At 49.5% G+C, this 16379-nt stretch overlaps 2 protein-coding genes across 2 annotated transcripts; both read right to left on the minus strand.

Annotated features, from left to right (window-relative positions):
• Positions 1-1148: 1148 nt before the first annotated feature.
• On the minus strand, positions 1149-11554 carry RPL22 (ribosomal protein L22; the record flags this gene model as incomplete). Its single annotated transcript, XM_080692180.1, has 4 exons — positions 1149-1414; positions 6288-6412; positions 9741-9845; positions 11543-11554. 4 exons carry the CDS (start codon positions 11552-11554, stop codon positions 1270-1272), a joined length of 387 nt encoding a protein of 128 aa, XP_080548306.1. The 3' UTR covers positions 1149-1269.
• A 2469-nt stretch (positions 11555-14023) lies between these two features.
• Positions 14024-15870, minus strand: LOC308259921 (interleukin-18-like; the record flags this gene model as incomplete). Its single annotated transcript, XM_080691261.1, has 3 exons — positions 14024-14683; positions 15123-15126; positions 15864-15870. The coding sequence occupies 3 exons, from the start codon at positions 15868-15870 to the stop codon at positions 14173-14175; spliced, it is 522 nt and encodes a 173-aa protein (XP_080547387.1). The 3' UTR covers positions 14024-14172.
• Between the last annotated feature and the right edge of the window lie 509 nt (positions 15871-16379).

Genomic DNA, 16379 nt, shown 5'->3' on the forward strand with positions numbered 1-16379 from the left:
AGGGCCTCGCCTAGGCGGCCAGAGCTCTTAGGAGTCACAGCACATCTATACCCTTAGAGCTTTGTGGTACTGGGGACTGAACCCAGAGGCAACTCACCTGCAAGCCACACCCCAGCCCTATTTTAATTCTGAAACAGGGTCTCACTGGGTTGGTGCCTCACTACTAGCTGAGGCTGTCGTGTACCTTGCAGTCCAATCTCGGCCTCCCAAGTACGGGGATTGCAGGTGCGTGTCACCACACCTGGCTGTTAGGACTTGTGACACGCAGTCCACTCGTGGCATCAAGTGGCAGGGAAGCCACTACCTCCTGGGAAACTCAAATGCTCGGCAAGAACCTCCCAAGCACTTGTCTGGCTCCAGGCCCTGGGCGGCCTCCCGCGGCAGGAACACATCTGGAAGCCTGGTCTGCAGCTCCCTCTGCTGGAGGCCAGAGGGAGGTTTGCGGCAAAGAATGGAAAAGCAGTGTATTTACAAACTCACTTTTGCACATACTGAATTCAAAAGCTGGGACTTGAATGCAGCAATGCTGAAGGATCACGTTTGCGTTCACAGGAAGTAAAAGGCCTAGCATATATAACTAAGCCTCAAGAATCACTTGTAGTTTAAAAATAAAGACAAAGACCCTAGAAGCCAGCTTTTGATTGACGCTGCCATTTCCCCACAAGACCACATCAGAAAGAAATCACCTGTTTAGCCGGGCATGGTGGTAATCCCTGCGCTTGGGAGGCTGAGACAGGAGGATCGCGCGGGCTCGAAGCCAGCCTCAGCTACTGAGTGAGGCTCTCAGCAACTCAGTGAGACCCTGTTTCCAAATAAAGTATAAAATAGGTCTGGGAGTATAGCCCAGAGGTAGAAAGCTTCTGGGTTCCACCTCCATCCAGTACCACAAAAAAAAAAAAAAAAAAAAAAAAAGAAAAAAAAAGAAAAAAAAATCACCAGTTCAGCAGTGAATGAAGAGCCCCAGGTTGTATTCCTGAATCTGAGAGAAAACCACCAGGTACGGCCACACCTTTAAAAACAAAACTATTCTGCTCAATGGCGGTGCCTGTTAGCTCCCTCTAGGTAGGCCTCTCTCTACTTTTGATATTACTAATGTGAGAACCGAAATTTTCAAGAGAGAAAAAAGGAACGTCTAAAACTGAGCGTGTGGCAGCCAGGGAAGCCCGTGTTTCCGTCCAATCCACACCGCACAGATACAAGGATACGCCACCGGTTTAGTTCCCAAGTTTTATTCAAGAACTTATACAAAATATTCCAGATATATGAGTTTTAATCCTCATCTTCCTCTTCTTCTTCATCCTGGTTAATCTGGAAGTAACGTAATTCATAACTTTCTTTGCTGTTAGCAACTACTCGCAACCAATCACGTAGGTTATTCTTCTTCAAATATTTTTTGGTGAGATACTTCAAATACCTGCAGAGAAAGGACACTTAGGAACCACACTGGACAGACGGCCTGCGCGCACTGAGACATTCTAACTTCTGCAAAATCACACTCCAGACCATTACAACTCAAGATGTCTTCCCAGCCAAGGCTCTACTCGCATTAGCCCCGCGCCACCTAAAATGACGGTAGTAACGAGAACAGCGAAGCCTGAGCAGCCAACACCGCCAAGACTGTCGCGATCACGGCAAAGGCGCCACGGCAGTGAGCTGAGCTCTGCTGGGCAGTCGATACCTGTCCTTAGGCTGCTTCCATGGGCTCCAAGGACAGCAGGCCTTCAGGTGGCACGGGGCGTCGAGGCCGCTTAAGGCCGCCGCTTCCACGATGCACCAGTCAACCTCAAGGGGACGGTGCCTCCCTGCCAACGCCCGCGCCACAGACGGCTCAGGTTTTCTGAGACAGATCCTGCTGTGTTGCTCATGCCGACTTCCAGCCACCCTCCCGACTGTAGCCAGAGCACACAGCTTCAAGGGGTGTTTCTGGGGATGCTGTGTCTGCAGGGATGAACCCAGGGTCTCTAGCATGCTAGAGAGGACGTCACCACCGAGCCCCACCCTCACCCTGCGCACTCTTATCAACTGTCTGCCTGGGTGCTGCCGCCTTAGACTCTATGAGACGGTCCATCACTGGAAAATGCCCTCTACGTAAAGGCAGTAGCTGGCCCTTCTTATTCTTTTTTGGTACTGGGACTGAACCCAGGGAATTCAACCTCTAAGCTGTACTTCTATTCCTTTTTATTTTTTCTTTACTTTGAAACAGGGTCTAAGTTGCTGAGACTGGCCAGCCTTGCATCTACCACCTCAGCCTGCCAAGAAGTGGAGTTACAGGCTTGGGCAATGGCGCCTGGCCACGACTGGCTTTTGCTTCCAGTATCCCAACTACCTGAAGATCACACAAACACGCGACTGCTTCTGCTCTGGCTGTCTGTTCCCTAGATGCTGAGTCAGCCACTCTGCAACTTCCCAGAGACATAAGTCAAGAGGAACTGGACCCACAGGATTCTGCCGGGCAAATTCACCTCAGCTCACCATTCCTCCACTAGAAATGGCCTTAAGATACTCACCATCTCCTCAGACTGCTGCGAAGCCTACGTGAAGCCACCCTGGCCCCTGGGAAGGACCCAAGCGGAGACGAGCCAGCAAGCCCACCCTTGCCACCCACTTCCCTACGTACAAGTGGGCGAGCTGGTCACCTAAAAGTATTCTACCATAACATGCTCAGATGAAGGGCTTAATTCAAATTTCAAGTAGTTAGAAATTTTTCATAATAGAATTTTTTTTGGGAAAAAGCTTCACCCAACTCTCACATAAGTCCACTATTTAAAAAAAAAAAGCCTTAACCATACAGTGGGCATACCTGTAATTCCAGTACTAAGAGGACAAGACAGGAGGATCACAGGTTCATAGCCACCTTCACCTACTTAGTAAGACCATTTCAAAAAAAGGGCACTGGTCATGGTGGCGCACACTTGTAATCCCAGTGCTTGTTGGGAGACTGACACAGGAGGGTCTCACAGGTTCGAAGCCAGCCGCAGCTACTTAGTGAGGCTCTCAGCAACATAGTGAGACTATTTCCAAATAAGGTATAAAATAGGTCTGGGAGTGTAGCCCAGAGGTAGAAAGCCCCTGTATCTCATCCCTAGTACCACCACCCAAAAAAAAAAACAAAAGACCCCTGGGTTCAATCCTCAGTATGACAGGGGGGTAAAAAAAGCGCCCCGTACTCCCAAGGGATCCTCACTTTTGCAGAGGCCACATTCTCCCTTGAATGTCAGTTCCCTACATTTCTAAATAAACCTCTATGTCTCTCTAAGAAAAACAAAACCACAACTCTAGATTAGGGGACACCCTAGAACATTTCAGGAAAACAAAATAATAATTATTATTTTATAGCGCTGGGGATTGAACCCAGGGGAGGGGCATTCTACCTACAAGATATACCCTCAGTCCTACTTTATTTTTATGTGAAAAAGGATCTCACTTGCAGAGGCTGTCCTTGAACCTGTGATCCTCCTGTCTCAGTCTCCTAAGTACTGGGATTACAGGGTTAGGTCGCCACACCTGGCTTAAAGGAAAAGCCAGGGGGCATGGTGGCACATGCCTGGAATCTCAGTACTTGGGAGACTGAGACAGTATCCCAGGGCATTCTACCTCTGAGCTACACCAGCCCCTTTAAAAGGTCTCAAAGGCTACTGAAAGTCTCACTAAGCAGCTGAGGTTGATCTCAAACCTGAGATACTCCTGTCTCAGCCTCAAGCACAGGGATTACAGCTATGAGCCTCCATGCCCAGATGAGCCTCAGCAATTTAGCCTGGCCCCAGCACCTCAGAGCCGTTTCAAAATAAAGAATAAAGCCGGGCATGGTGGCGCACGCTTGTAATCCCGCGCTTGGGAGGCGGAGACAGGAGGATTGTGCAGGTTCGGAGCCAGGCGCTCTGGCTTAAGAGACCCTATTTCCAAATAAAAACATAAATTAGGTCTGGGAGTGTAGCCTGGAGGTAGAAGGGCTTTCAGAAACCCCAGAAACCCCAGAAGAAGAAAAAAGGAAAAAAAAAAAAAAAAAGAATAAAAATAGGGCATTCTATGCCCTATTTTTAGAATCCTGGGTTCCATGCCCAGCATCAAAAGTAAAAGAAGCCATATTAGATTAATTTCCTTCTCTCCTCCATAGGGTAAAGTACATAAGGTTTGTGAAAACTAAAAAAAGATTTCTTTGGGTGGTAGTGGAGATTGAAGCCAGGCACACTCTACCTCTGGGGCTATACCCACAACCCTGTCAGGCTCCGAAGCACTGGGACTGCAGGTGTGAGCTGCCACACCCAGCTCCTACAGTGACTCTGATCTGTATCTTCCAGTGTCCAGCAGGGACAAAAGAGCTTTGTTGTTCTCCCCTTGAAAAGAAAGACAGGTCCACAGAAATCAACTAGATCAGCTTCCATTCAAACAGAGCTTCAGAGACCTCGTCCAATGCAAAGGCATAAAAATGGAATTAAAAATGAAAGCTCCAGCAGGGCGTGGTGGCACACACTTGTAATCCCTGAGACAGGAGGATAGGTCTGGGAGTATAGCCCGGAGGTAGAAACCCTCTGGGTTCCACCCCCAGTACCACAATAAAAATAAAAATAAAAATAAAAAGGCCGGGTGTGATGGCGCACGCTTGTAATCCCAGCATCTGGGAGGCGGAGACCAGAGGACCAGGTTCAGGGACAGCCTCTCTACTTAGCCCTCTGCAATTCAGTGAGATTCTTTTCAAATATAAAAAGACTAAAACATAGGGCCAGGGGTACAGCTCGGAGGTAGAATGCCCCTGGGTTCAATCCCAAGTAGTATCCCCCCCAAAAAAAAGAAAGAAAGAAAGCCCCAAACTGGGTATGGTGTCGCATGTTTACGACCTCAGTACTTGGGAAACTGAAACAGAAGGACCAGGGTTCGAAGACAGCCTCAGCAACTTACTTAGACTGTTTCAAAAAACTACACAAGCAGGGCTGGGCGTGTAGCTCAGATGTTCAACACCCCCGAGGTTCAATCCCCAGCAACCCCACACAAAGTGAAAGGTCTTCACTGAAATATAGAAACAGAGGGAGCCGAGCGTGGTGGCGCACACTTGTAATCCCAGCATTCGGGAGGCTGAGACAAGAGGATCCTGGTTCATGGACAGCCTCAGCTACTTAGTGAGGCCCTCTGCAACTCAGTGAGACCCTGTTTCAAAATAAAAACTTAAGGGGGAGTAGTCAGATGGCCTGGGCCACCCTCCCCCCACTCATGCCATAACTATTTTCTGTATTTCTATCTTTTTAATAAACTTCTTTAAATCTTCAAAAAAAATTAAAAACAGGGCTGGGAGGTGTAGCTGAATCTGTATTTCAATCTTTTTAATAAACTTTAAATCTTCAAAAAAAAATTAAAAACAGGACTGGGGGGTGTAGCTGAGAGGTAGAATGCCCCTGGGTTCCATCCCCAGTACCTTAAAAAAAGAAAAAAAGAAACTGAGGAAGGAAGACCATCATTCCTTTTTTTTGCAGTGCTGGGGACAGAACCCAGGGCACTCTCCTCTAAGCTACACCCCTAGCCCAATTTTTCATACTTTATTTTGAAACAGGGTCTAAGTTGCGGAGAGCCTCACTAAGCTGAGGCTGGCTGCGAACCTGGATCCTCCTGTCTCAACCTCCCAAGCACTGGGATTACAAGCATGCGGCATGACACCCAGCTTAAGATCTTCACTTCTTTTTTTTCTTTTCCATTTTTATAGTACTGGGGATTAAACTCAGGGGCATTCTGCCTGAGCTACATACACCCCCAGCCCTATTTTTACTTTTTATTTTGAAACAGGTTCGAAGTTGTAGATCCTCCTGTCTCAGCCTCCCAAGTACTAGGATTACAAGCGTGGGCCATTGGTCAAGACCTTCATTTCTAAGAATATAATCTTAGGAAAGGTGGTAGATGCCTGCTGTTTTTATCATTAGGGAGGGTGAAACAGGAGAATGGCAGGTTCAAGGAAGGGTTCAGCAATCTCGGGAGACTCTTAGCAACAGAGCAAAACCCTATTTCAAAGCAAAAAATAAATAAGATAAAATAAAATAAATAAAAGGGTGGGCTCAGGCAGAATGCTCCTGGGTTCAATGCCTAATAACACACACAGGAATATAATATAAGCAAATCTAAACACCTCTACTGCTCAAAATATTTGAGCCTGTGAAACAAAGTCTAAAATGAGTACAGGCTGAGTCTTCCGGCCACCATGCTGACACACGCGCTCCCGCCTGGCTCGGGCACCCCTCGGTGAGGAGCAGAAGCAGCACGGGTGGCAGGTCCGGCACTGGGGCCGCACCTCCTCTCCCCCATACCTTTTGGAGAAAGGCACCTCGGACGTCACGGTGATCTTGCTCTTGCTCCTCTCGATGGTCACGACCCCGCCACCAAGATTCCCGGCTTTCCCGTTCACTTTGATTCGCTCCTGGAGAAACTGCTCCTGGAGAGAGCATCGCATTGGCCAATTAGCAAAGAGACGAGGACAGCAGTATCTCACATCGGTTCTCCCACATAACGGCCCTTCTTCTTGGCCCTGGGGACTGGACCCAGCGCCTCACACATGGCAAAGCTCTACCACTGAGCCACCTCCCAAGGCCCCACATACCTATCTTTAAACACTGTCTTTGAAAGAGTTACAGCAACGCCCGCGTGAGTGCCTGGGCGATGAACCCAGGAGCGTCCTGAGCTACACGCTCGGCATCTCACTATTTGAGGCCCTCCTGTCTCAGCCTCCCAAGTACTGGGATGACTGGTGTGTGCCACTATGCTCAGCTTACAGCAAATCTTGAGCTATTGATAAAGTCTTAAATCCAGGAAGAACAAGTAGAAAATGGCACCCTTCACCTGTATTTACGTACTCTGAACACACCCTGGCATGACTGTACGTGACGGCTCGCATAAAGATCAAGTCAGTCTTCACATGGAAGACTGAGCAGGACACCTGCTCTTGGGTCAAGGTTACAGAGCAGACAAGAACCCCAAGACCAAAGTTTTCTTTTTGCGATACTGGAGATGGAACCCAGGGAGGGGCATTCTACCTCCAAGCTACACCAGCCCTATTTTTTTTTGGTGGTAGTGGGGTTCCTAGAAACCCTTCTACCTCCAGGCTACGCTCCCAGACTTATTTTTATATTTTTTTTAATTTGGAAACAGGGTCTCTTAAGCCAAAGAGGCTGGCTTCGAATGGGCAATCCTCCTGTCTCTGCCTCCCAAGCTCGGGTTACAAGTGTGCGCCACCACGCCCAGCGCCCTATTTTTTTATTCTGTATTTTGAAACAGGGTCTGAGTTGCAAAGGGTCTCAGCGTGTGCTACCACACCAGGCTTCAAGGCCAAAGTTTTACAAAAAAAAAAAAGTCTCAAAACCAACAGAAAGGCCAGGCGTGGTGGTGCACCCTTGTAATCCCTGCGCTTGGGAGGCTGAGATAGGAGGATCACAAGGGTTCGAAGCCAGCCTCAGCTACTTAGTGAGGCTCTCAGCAACTTAGTGAGACCCTGTTTCCAAATAAAATATAAAAAAGGTCTGGGAGTATAGCCCGAAGGCAGAAAGCCTCTGGGTTCCACCCCTAGTACCACACACACACACACACACACACACACAAAAAAAAAAAAAAAAAAAAACAGGAGAAGACATACAGTGGCCCAAACCACTCTAGACCTGGGCCATGTGCAAGGCATAGCAGAAGGGGCCGGCACTAAGGCGGCCAGAGAGCCTCTCTGCAGAGCCCCGGGGTTCAGGAGCCTTGGTCCAAAAACACCTTTGCAATTTTGTTTTCTTGCTGTAGCAAGAAATTAGATGAAGTCCCTCTTTCCGGTTGAAACTCCTATACTCTAAAAACTGAGGTTGTTACTCAGTGGTAAAACACTTGTTTTTGTTTGTTTTGGTACTGAGGATCAAACCCAGGGGGCTCTAAGATAGACCCAGACCTAATTTTTTTTTTTTTTTTGCTTTTTGTTGAGTTCAATACTAGGGATTGAACTCAGGGACATTCAACTTCTAAGCTACAACCCCCTGCCCTATTTTATTCTTTTTACTTTGAAACAGGGTCTTGCTAACTTGATGAGGGCCTCACTAAGTTGCTGAGGCTGGCCATGAACCTGTGATCCTGTCTCAGCCTCCCAATTATTAAAATTACAATTGTGCACCACCACACCCATCTCCAAATTTTTTTTTAAAAACAAAGTCTAAATTGCTGAGGCCTCCCAAGTACTGCAATTACAGGCATATGCCACCTCACCCAGCTGGTAGCACTTGTTTAGTATGAATGAGGCCCTGGGTTCTGTCCCCAGCACCCCACTTAATTAAACAAAGAAAAAAGCCTTCTATAATTCTCTTTTTAAAAACTGCAAGAAAGCCGGGCGTGGTGGCGCACACTTGTAATCCCAGCTTTCGGGAGGCTGAGACCTGGAGGATCATGGTTCAAAGACAGCCTCAGCTACTTAGTGAGACCCTCTGCAACTCAGTGAGACCCGGTTTCAAAATAAAGAATAAAAAATAGGGCAGGGGGTGTAGCTCGGAGGTCAAATGCCCCTGGGTTCCATCCCAGACCCACAAAAAAATAAAAAACTAGCCAGGTGTGGTGACGCACGTTTGTAAGCCAGCCTCACTGGCTTAAAAGACCCTATTTCCAAATAAAAACTATAAAACAGGTCTGGGAGTGTAGCCCGGAGGTAGAAGGGTTTCCAGGACCCCCCTGCCAAAAAAAACTGCAAGCTAGCTGGGCATGGTGGCGCACGCTTGTAATCCCAGTGCTTGGGAGGCTGAGACAGGAGGATCGCACTGGTTCGAAGCCAGCCTCAGCTACTTAGGCCCTCAGCAACTTAGTGAGACTGTTTCCAAATAAAATAGAAAATAGGTCTGGGAGTGTAGCCCAAAGGTAGAAAACCTCTGGGTTCCATGTCCAGTACCAATAAACAAACAAACAAACAAACAAACAAACATCAGGAGTGGTGGCACACCCAGCTAAAATTCCAGATGGGAAGATAGCAGGTCCAAGGTCAGCTTTGACAACTTAGTGAGACCCAGTTAAAAAAAAAAAAGGCAGGAAGTATAGCTTGGAGGTCAAATGTCCTTGGGTTCAATCCCAGCACCAATAAATAAAGACATACATACACAAATAAATACACTGAAGGTCAGGAAACCTCAGAGGCTGCTGCCATCTACCTGAAGACCCCCAGGTGCAGGGAGGCCCAGGACAAGCCCTCCAGCAGAGGAGAGGGTAAGACCCACATCTGTGATTAAACCTACTAAGTGCCCGTCCCATTGGAGCCCCCATGGTAGCTGTGCATGTTGCTGGGAATTGAACCTAGGGGTATTATTCTTCTGAGTTACATCTCCAGGCCCCATTTTCCTTTTTTACTTTGAAATAGGGTCTCACTAAGTTGCTGAAGCTGTCCTCAAACCTGCAATTCTCCAGTCTCAGCTTCCTGAGTACAGGGAGAACTAAAAATGTGCCACCACACCATTTCCCAAGGGCTCATTTTAAAGCCAATCCTCCCTAGGAACTAGGGAGGGAGGAGGAACACTCCTACCTGTGTGCTACAGTCCATCCTGTTTATTCTAAGTCTCACTCATCAAACAGATGCATACAAGAGACTTGGAAACAAATGTGTAACTTGCCCACATGTTTCTCAAAGGTGAAAGAGCCATAAATGGTGGAGCTGCCTACAAGGCTCTCAACACAGAAATGCACCCTAGCGGCTCTTCTCAACAGTATCTCAAAAGGCTCATTACTTCCTGGGACCAGAGGGGCAACAGGCCAGGACTTACGAAATTGGCAGCATCCATGATTCCATCTTCTACAGGGTGGGTGCAGTCAAGAGTGAACTTCAGAACCTGCTTCTTTTTTTTGCCCCCCTTCGCCACAAGCTTTTTCTAAGGAGGTAGACAAATAACAGCGATGAATCTCAGCCCAACAAAAGGCCCAAATGCAAAATCCACAGCGTGGGATCCCCTAGTAAAAGCACCAAGGGTTAAGTCCTGCCCAGTGGTGGCAGGGGGTCACGCAAGAGGCTGCTCTCCTAGACTAGGAGCCTGCCAGGGGATCAGATCAGGGCCTCATCCAGGAAATCACCCCAGCAACCCTTGACCTCTTGCCCCACTTAACCTTTCCAGTCTCCCAACCTTTACAAGCAAGAAACCACAAAAACAAAATGAACATCGTCTTTAGCTTGCCCTAAAATTTCCAAGCAGTTTCAAGAAATACACCTTTATTTTGCTCCACAATTAGAGCACAGCTGCATACAAATGCCCTGTATACCTAGTGCAATTTTAATGGGAAGAGCAACCCTTGTCCCTGTTTCCAGTCTGTGATGCTCCTCCTTAGAGCTCCTCTCCCAATCTTCCCTCCTCCACCTTCTCAGAAACAGCGGAAGGAACTGTTCAGTGCCCTGGCAGCTTGTCTACTCCAGCTGGGACAAGGTTAAAACTAAAACTTAAGATCTCACTAGGACACTACCATCAAAAAATTTCTGGCCTCTTAATGGGTTTAATCTATGAATTAACACTTCCAAGCCACCAGGCAAAACATCCTATGAGGTTTCTGCTTTACTCCTGCAAGCGAACTTACGTTAATATTCTTCTGTAAAATCTTGATGCCACTAAAAATCCATCTGTACAACCCAGTTGCCTGTATTTCCACTTTTAAAAGCTCTGCAGAATCTAAATAGACCTTTCCAAGAACACCTTCCCTCCCTTCATGATTGAAACAACTCCAACTTTTATCAGGTAGCTAAAATTCTCAGCTACCACAAAAAGGATTCTTACAATGTTTCTTCCCAGTAATAAGAGGACTGCTTGAAAATCTGGTCCCGGAGACTTAAGGACCAGCAAGCAGACCTACCCGCCATGCGCTTGATCTCTCCCTCCATCGAGGTTTAAATACAAAAACACCCACATACACATAAGCACCTGAAAGCGCACCGAGCCAGAAAGATGGAGAAACGAAAATATAAATCAGGGAGGTCTAAAGAAAAGAATAAAGCAGAATCTAAGACCATTGTCTACAAGCAAGCTGTAAAGAGGGCTATCTACAGGCAGGGGGTTCCCGCAGGGCCCGGCCCCAGCCTGCCCAAAGAAAATGGAAATACGGCGGCCTTCGCCCTAGCCAGGAGGATCTGCAGAGCTGCGCGCTGCTAAACTTAATTTCCTCGGGGGACGCTGGAGGGCCCCGCAGGCCCGGGCCTTCTCTCTCAAGTCGGCCACCCTTCCGCGGTCCATTTCCAGCCCCGGGCACGGGCTTCCGACTGCGCGGCTCCGGAGGGCGGCAGGTCTCCGGACCCTTCCCGCCCCTCGCCCAGGCGGCCAGGCCAGGGGTCGGAGGCCGGCCCGGCCCGCAGCCTCCGGGGTCCCGAGCCCGAGCCGCCGCCCCCGGGCGCTCCCGGGCAGCCCGCACGGGCCGCAGACCGCGGCCTCCTCCGCCCACAACGTGCGGGCGCCGCGCCGCCCCGCCTGCCAGTTCGCCCCGGCCGGACGCTGCAGACTGCCGTCCCCCGCGAGCCCGGGCGGGAGGCGGCGCGGCGAGGCCCACGTGCCTCTCCCCGAGCCCAGGCCTCACGCGGAGCCATACTAACCACAGGTGCCATGGCGGCAGCCGAGGCAGAAAGGGAGGTGGACGCACGACGCAGACGCAAAGAGCCCGCAGCGCGCAGGGCACGCAGGGCCCAGGCAGCACTAACGGCCCCGGCCCGCCCCTCGATCGCCGCCTCTCGCCAGGCTGGGTGCGATCGGGGCTCGATTGCTTTGGCCTGCATGCAAAGCGAGCGAGCGGAAGGGGCGGGGCGGCCCGTCCCACGGCGAATGACCGGAGGGGGGGAGCCGGGCTGGACGAGTCCAAGGATAAGGAAGGGGGTTAAGTCGGCCTTTGAAAGTCTTGGAAAGAAAAACAATAATAAATTCACTGTTGTGATGGACTCGCAACAGAAACACGGACAAGCACGAGGCCACGGTCTGCTGCTTAAATTGTGGGGGGGGGGTCGAGTCCTGGGCCTCCGTGGGGCCACCTGCAGGGAACTCGGGGTCCCAGGTCGCTCACCGATCGCCGCGGCGGCGGGGTCGTGGTCACGTCTTAGGTCCCAGGCGCCGGCTTCCATCACTGCATCCCTCCCGATGGGAGAGCTCTGCCCCTGAGCGTCGGGCCGTCGTCTCGAGCGGCCACCAGGGACCCCCGCCAGCCATTCGGCCTCGCCGCCCGCACCGCGGAGCTCGGAGCCTCGCCCAGCGGCTCCAGGCTGGGGCTTATATATGGTCTGCCCTGGCCTGGCCCCGTCCGATAAGAACGCGTGCTTGGCGATGTGCGCTCTGCGCGGACGCAGTCTTCTGGTGCAGTTTCCAGCCGAGGAAGTCCTATCCAAGCAGACGTCAGCCTGTACCCTCGCCGGCATGTCTACTCACGGGGAAAAGGCAGCCGCTGTGCGTCGTCCGGACACCGTGGCCACACTGGATGTCTTTCACGAATGCTCGGTTTATTAATCCACTCAGTGCTCGTAACACTCCCAGCCTTCTCTAACTAAGCCACTAGCCATTTGGCATTCGGTTACCTGGGGCAAGACGGGTCCCCGCGGGTAACCTGGGTCCAGGATGGCTTACAGCCCTGGCGGATGGCCGAGGCGCAGGTGCTCGAGGTCCGGGGAGTCGGACGGGGCTGAGCCCGCCGTCCTCTAGAGGAATGGTCAGACAGCTACCAGGGAGTGCCCTGGCCCTGCCAGCCTCACAGAGGGTCAGAGCCACCCTGGGGCCGCTGGCCAGGCCAGTTGTACCCTGACTCGAGGTTATCTCGTTCCATCCTGTGGATGCGGGTCCACTACTTTGTCCATTATCTGGCCTTCCAATTCTTAGTCCTGTGGGTGTGGGTCCATTGTTATTTCGTTTTCCAGCTGTTCCTGTAGGCGTGGGTCCATTACTGGCCCTTATCTCGTCTTCCCGTTGGTTATGCCCAGTTCTCCCCATCTTTTTGTTTGTTTGTTTGTGTGGTACTGGGGTTCCTGAAAGCCCTTCTACCTCCGGGCTACACTCCCAGACCTATTTTTACATTTTTATTTGGAAACAGGGTCTCCTAAGCCAGCGCGCGCTTCGAACCTGCGCGTCCTCCTGTCTCTGCCTCCCAAGCGCGGGGATTACTAGCGTGCGCCACCACGCCTGGCAGTTATCCCCTTCCTCTGCCCCAGTCCCTCTTGCCTATCCAGCTAATCCATCTGTTCCTACACTACCTCCAGATCTTACATATACTCACAACATTTCTGACATATATTTCTAATACAACAGTATCACTCAGAGGAAGAAAAATCATTACACTTGTGCCAATGCGTATTATTACTAACATTCAGTAAATGGGCTGGAGTGGCCCAAGCCAGTAATCCCACTATTTGGGAAGATGAGACAGGAGGGTCTCAGGTTTGAGGCCAGATGCAGCAATTTAGGGAGACTCTGTTTCAAAATAAAAGAATAAAAGGGAGCCGGGCATGGTGGCGCACGCTTGTAATCCCCGCGCTTGGGAGGCTGAGACAGGAGGATCGCACGGGTTCGAAGCCAGCCTCAGCAACTTAGTGAGACCCTGTTTCCAAATAAAGTATAAAATAGGTCTGGGAGTATAGCCCGGAGGTAGAAAGCTCCTGGGTTTCACCCCCAATACCACCAAAAAAAAGAATAAAAGGGAGCCAGCAGTATGGTGGCACACACCGGCAACCCCAGTCCTTGTGAGGCCGAGACAGGAGGATCGCAGTTTCAAGGATGGCCTCCACAAGGCAATGAGGCGTTCAGCAACCTAGCAAGACCCTGTTTCAACAAGGAAAAAAAAGCCAGGAGTGGTGGTGCATGCCGGTAATCTCTCTTGGGAGACTGAGACAGAGGGTTGCAGGTTCAAAGTTGGCCTCAACAATTTAGGAAGGTTGTCGGCAACTTAGCAAGACCCTGATTCAAAATAAAAAAATCAGCCGGGCGTGGTGGCGCACACTTGTAATCCCTGCGCTTGGGAGGCTGAGACAGGAGGATCACACAGGTTCAAAGCCAGCTTCAAGTACTTAGTGACGCTCTCAGCAACTTAGTGAGACCCTGTTTCCAAATAAAATATAAAATGGATCTGGGAGTATAGCCCGGAGGTAGAAAACCTCTGGGTTCCACCCCCAGTACCATCAAAAAAAAAAAAAAAAAAAGAAAGAAAAAGAAAAAGAAACAAAATTTTTTTTTAATTGTGGAATTTTAATATTTAGTCTTGATTTTGAACAGTGAACATTACAGAGTTATCCCCATTTTCACCGCTTTTTTTCAAAATAAGTTTGTACTGGTCTTTCTCTTTTATACAAGCTAGAAAGTATCCTTCATACAATGAAGACTCAAATTGCATCTTATCCTCATGTCCTGGAACGCTTCTCTGAAAGAATATGATGTCACTTTTTGTTTCTATGATCTCCTTAGGAGGACTGATTTCCTTAAAGGAAATAACTTTGTTCTCACAGGAGAGAGTAAAAAGTTTCTCACACTTCACAGAGATGGCTATAGCCATTCCTCTGGCATCACCGTCTTTATACAGATATATTATAAATCTGGTCTGGGGTGCATTATCTGTACAATCTGAATCAGGCATATCCTCAAACACAGGTTGCTTTCCTCTGTTAATGAAGAGAACTTGATCCTTCAAATTTCGTATAATTGAGATGCTGGAAATAATCTTGCCAAAGTAGTCTGATTCCAGGTTTTTAAGTAGTAGCTGATGCTGTCTGCCGAAACAAAATTTAAAAATCTGTGCCAGGCATGGTGGCGCACACTTGTAATCCCAGCATTCAAGAGGCTGAGACGGGAGGATCGTGGTTTGCAGACAGCCTCAGCTACTTAGTGAGGCCCTCTGCAACTCAGTGAGACCGGTTTCAAAATAAAGAATAAAAAATAGGGCAGGGGGTGTAGCTTGGAGGTAGAATGCCCCTGGTTTCCATCCCCAGACCCGCAAAACAAAAAATAAAAAGTAAAAAATAAAAAATAAATACAAAGGGCTGAGATTGTAGTTCAGAGGTAGTATGCTCCCAGGTTCAATCCCTAGTCTTCCCCCTCAAAGAAAATAAATAAATGAATGAATAAAAACGAGCTTGTGTGTAGCTCATAGAGGTAAACTGTCCCTGGGTTCAATCCTCAGAACAAAGAGATTGCCAAACCAAAAATCACCCGCCTGCAGGATGGGTAGTCAACTGTTCAAAGTCACCCTCAGCAACTTAGTGAGATCATGTTTCAAAATGAAAAATAAGAGCCGGGCGTGGTGGCGCACACTTGTAATCCCCACGCTTGGGAGGCTGAGACAGGAGGATCCCGCAGGTTCGAAGCCAGCCTTAGCTACTGAGTGAGGCTCTCAGCAACTTAGTGAGACCCTGTTTCCAAGTAAAAGAGAAAATAGGTCTGGGAGTGTAGCCCAAAGGTAGAAAACCCCTGGTTCCACCCCCAGTACAATAATAATAATAATAATAATAATAATAATAATAATTAATAATATAAAAAATAAAATAGGGGCTGGGTATGGGGGTGCACATTTGTAATCCCAGCATTTGGGAGGCTGAGATAGGAGGATCGCGAGGACAGCCTCAGCTACTTAGTGAGGCTCTCAGCCTCCCAAGCGCGGGGATTACAAGTGTGCACCACCACGCCCGGCTTATTCTTTATTTTGAAACAGGGTCTCGCTGAGTTGCAAAGGGCCTCACTAAGTCGTAGCAGAGGCTGGCTGAGAACCACAATCCTCCCGTCTCTGTGCCACCTGAATGCTGGGATTACAAGCGTTCGACACCACACCCGGCCCCCCCGCCCTTTTTATTTATTCATTTAATTTTATTTTGAAATAGACTCTCACTAAGTTGCTGAGGCTAGCCTCAAACCTACAATCTTCCTGTCTCAGCCTTGGGAGCCCTGATATGCTACCACACATCCAGCTCTATTTTTAACTTCTTTTTATTTTATTTTATTTTATTTTATTTTATTTTATTTGCAGTACTGAGGATGGAACCCAGGGGCATTCTGCCTCCAGGGTAACCCCCAGCCTGATATTTTATTTTTTTACTTTGAAACAAGGTCCCACTAAATGACGGAGGGCCTGACTGAGTAACCGAGGCTGGCCACAGACCTGCGATCCTGCTGTCTCAGCCTCCCAAGGGCTGGGATTACACGTGTGCACCGCCACGACTGGCTCCCTTTTATTTTATTTTATTTTTTTCTTTTGCAGGTCTGGGGATGGAGCCGAGGGGCATTCTACCGCTGAGCTACACCCCCTCCCCTAGTTTTTATTCGAGCAGCGCCCGCCGCTCTCGGGCGCCCCCGACTGGCCGTCGGGGGATGCGGCTTTGGGCCCGGCCGCACCCCCGGCGTCCTCTTCCCCGCTGGGGCGGCCCCCTGGGCTCTGAGCTCGGTCCTCGCGGGCGGGGTCCGGCCGAGCCGCGG

This window comes from Muscardinus avellanarius (genome assembly GCF_963383645.1).
Source record: "Muscardinus avellanarius genome assembly, chromosome: 3".
In the NCBI taxonomy this organism is placed as follows: domain Eukaryota; kingdom Metazoa; phylum Chordata; class Mammalia; order Rodentia; family Gliridae; genus Muscardinus; species Muscardinus avellanarius.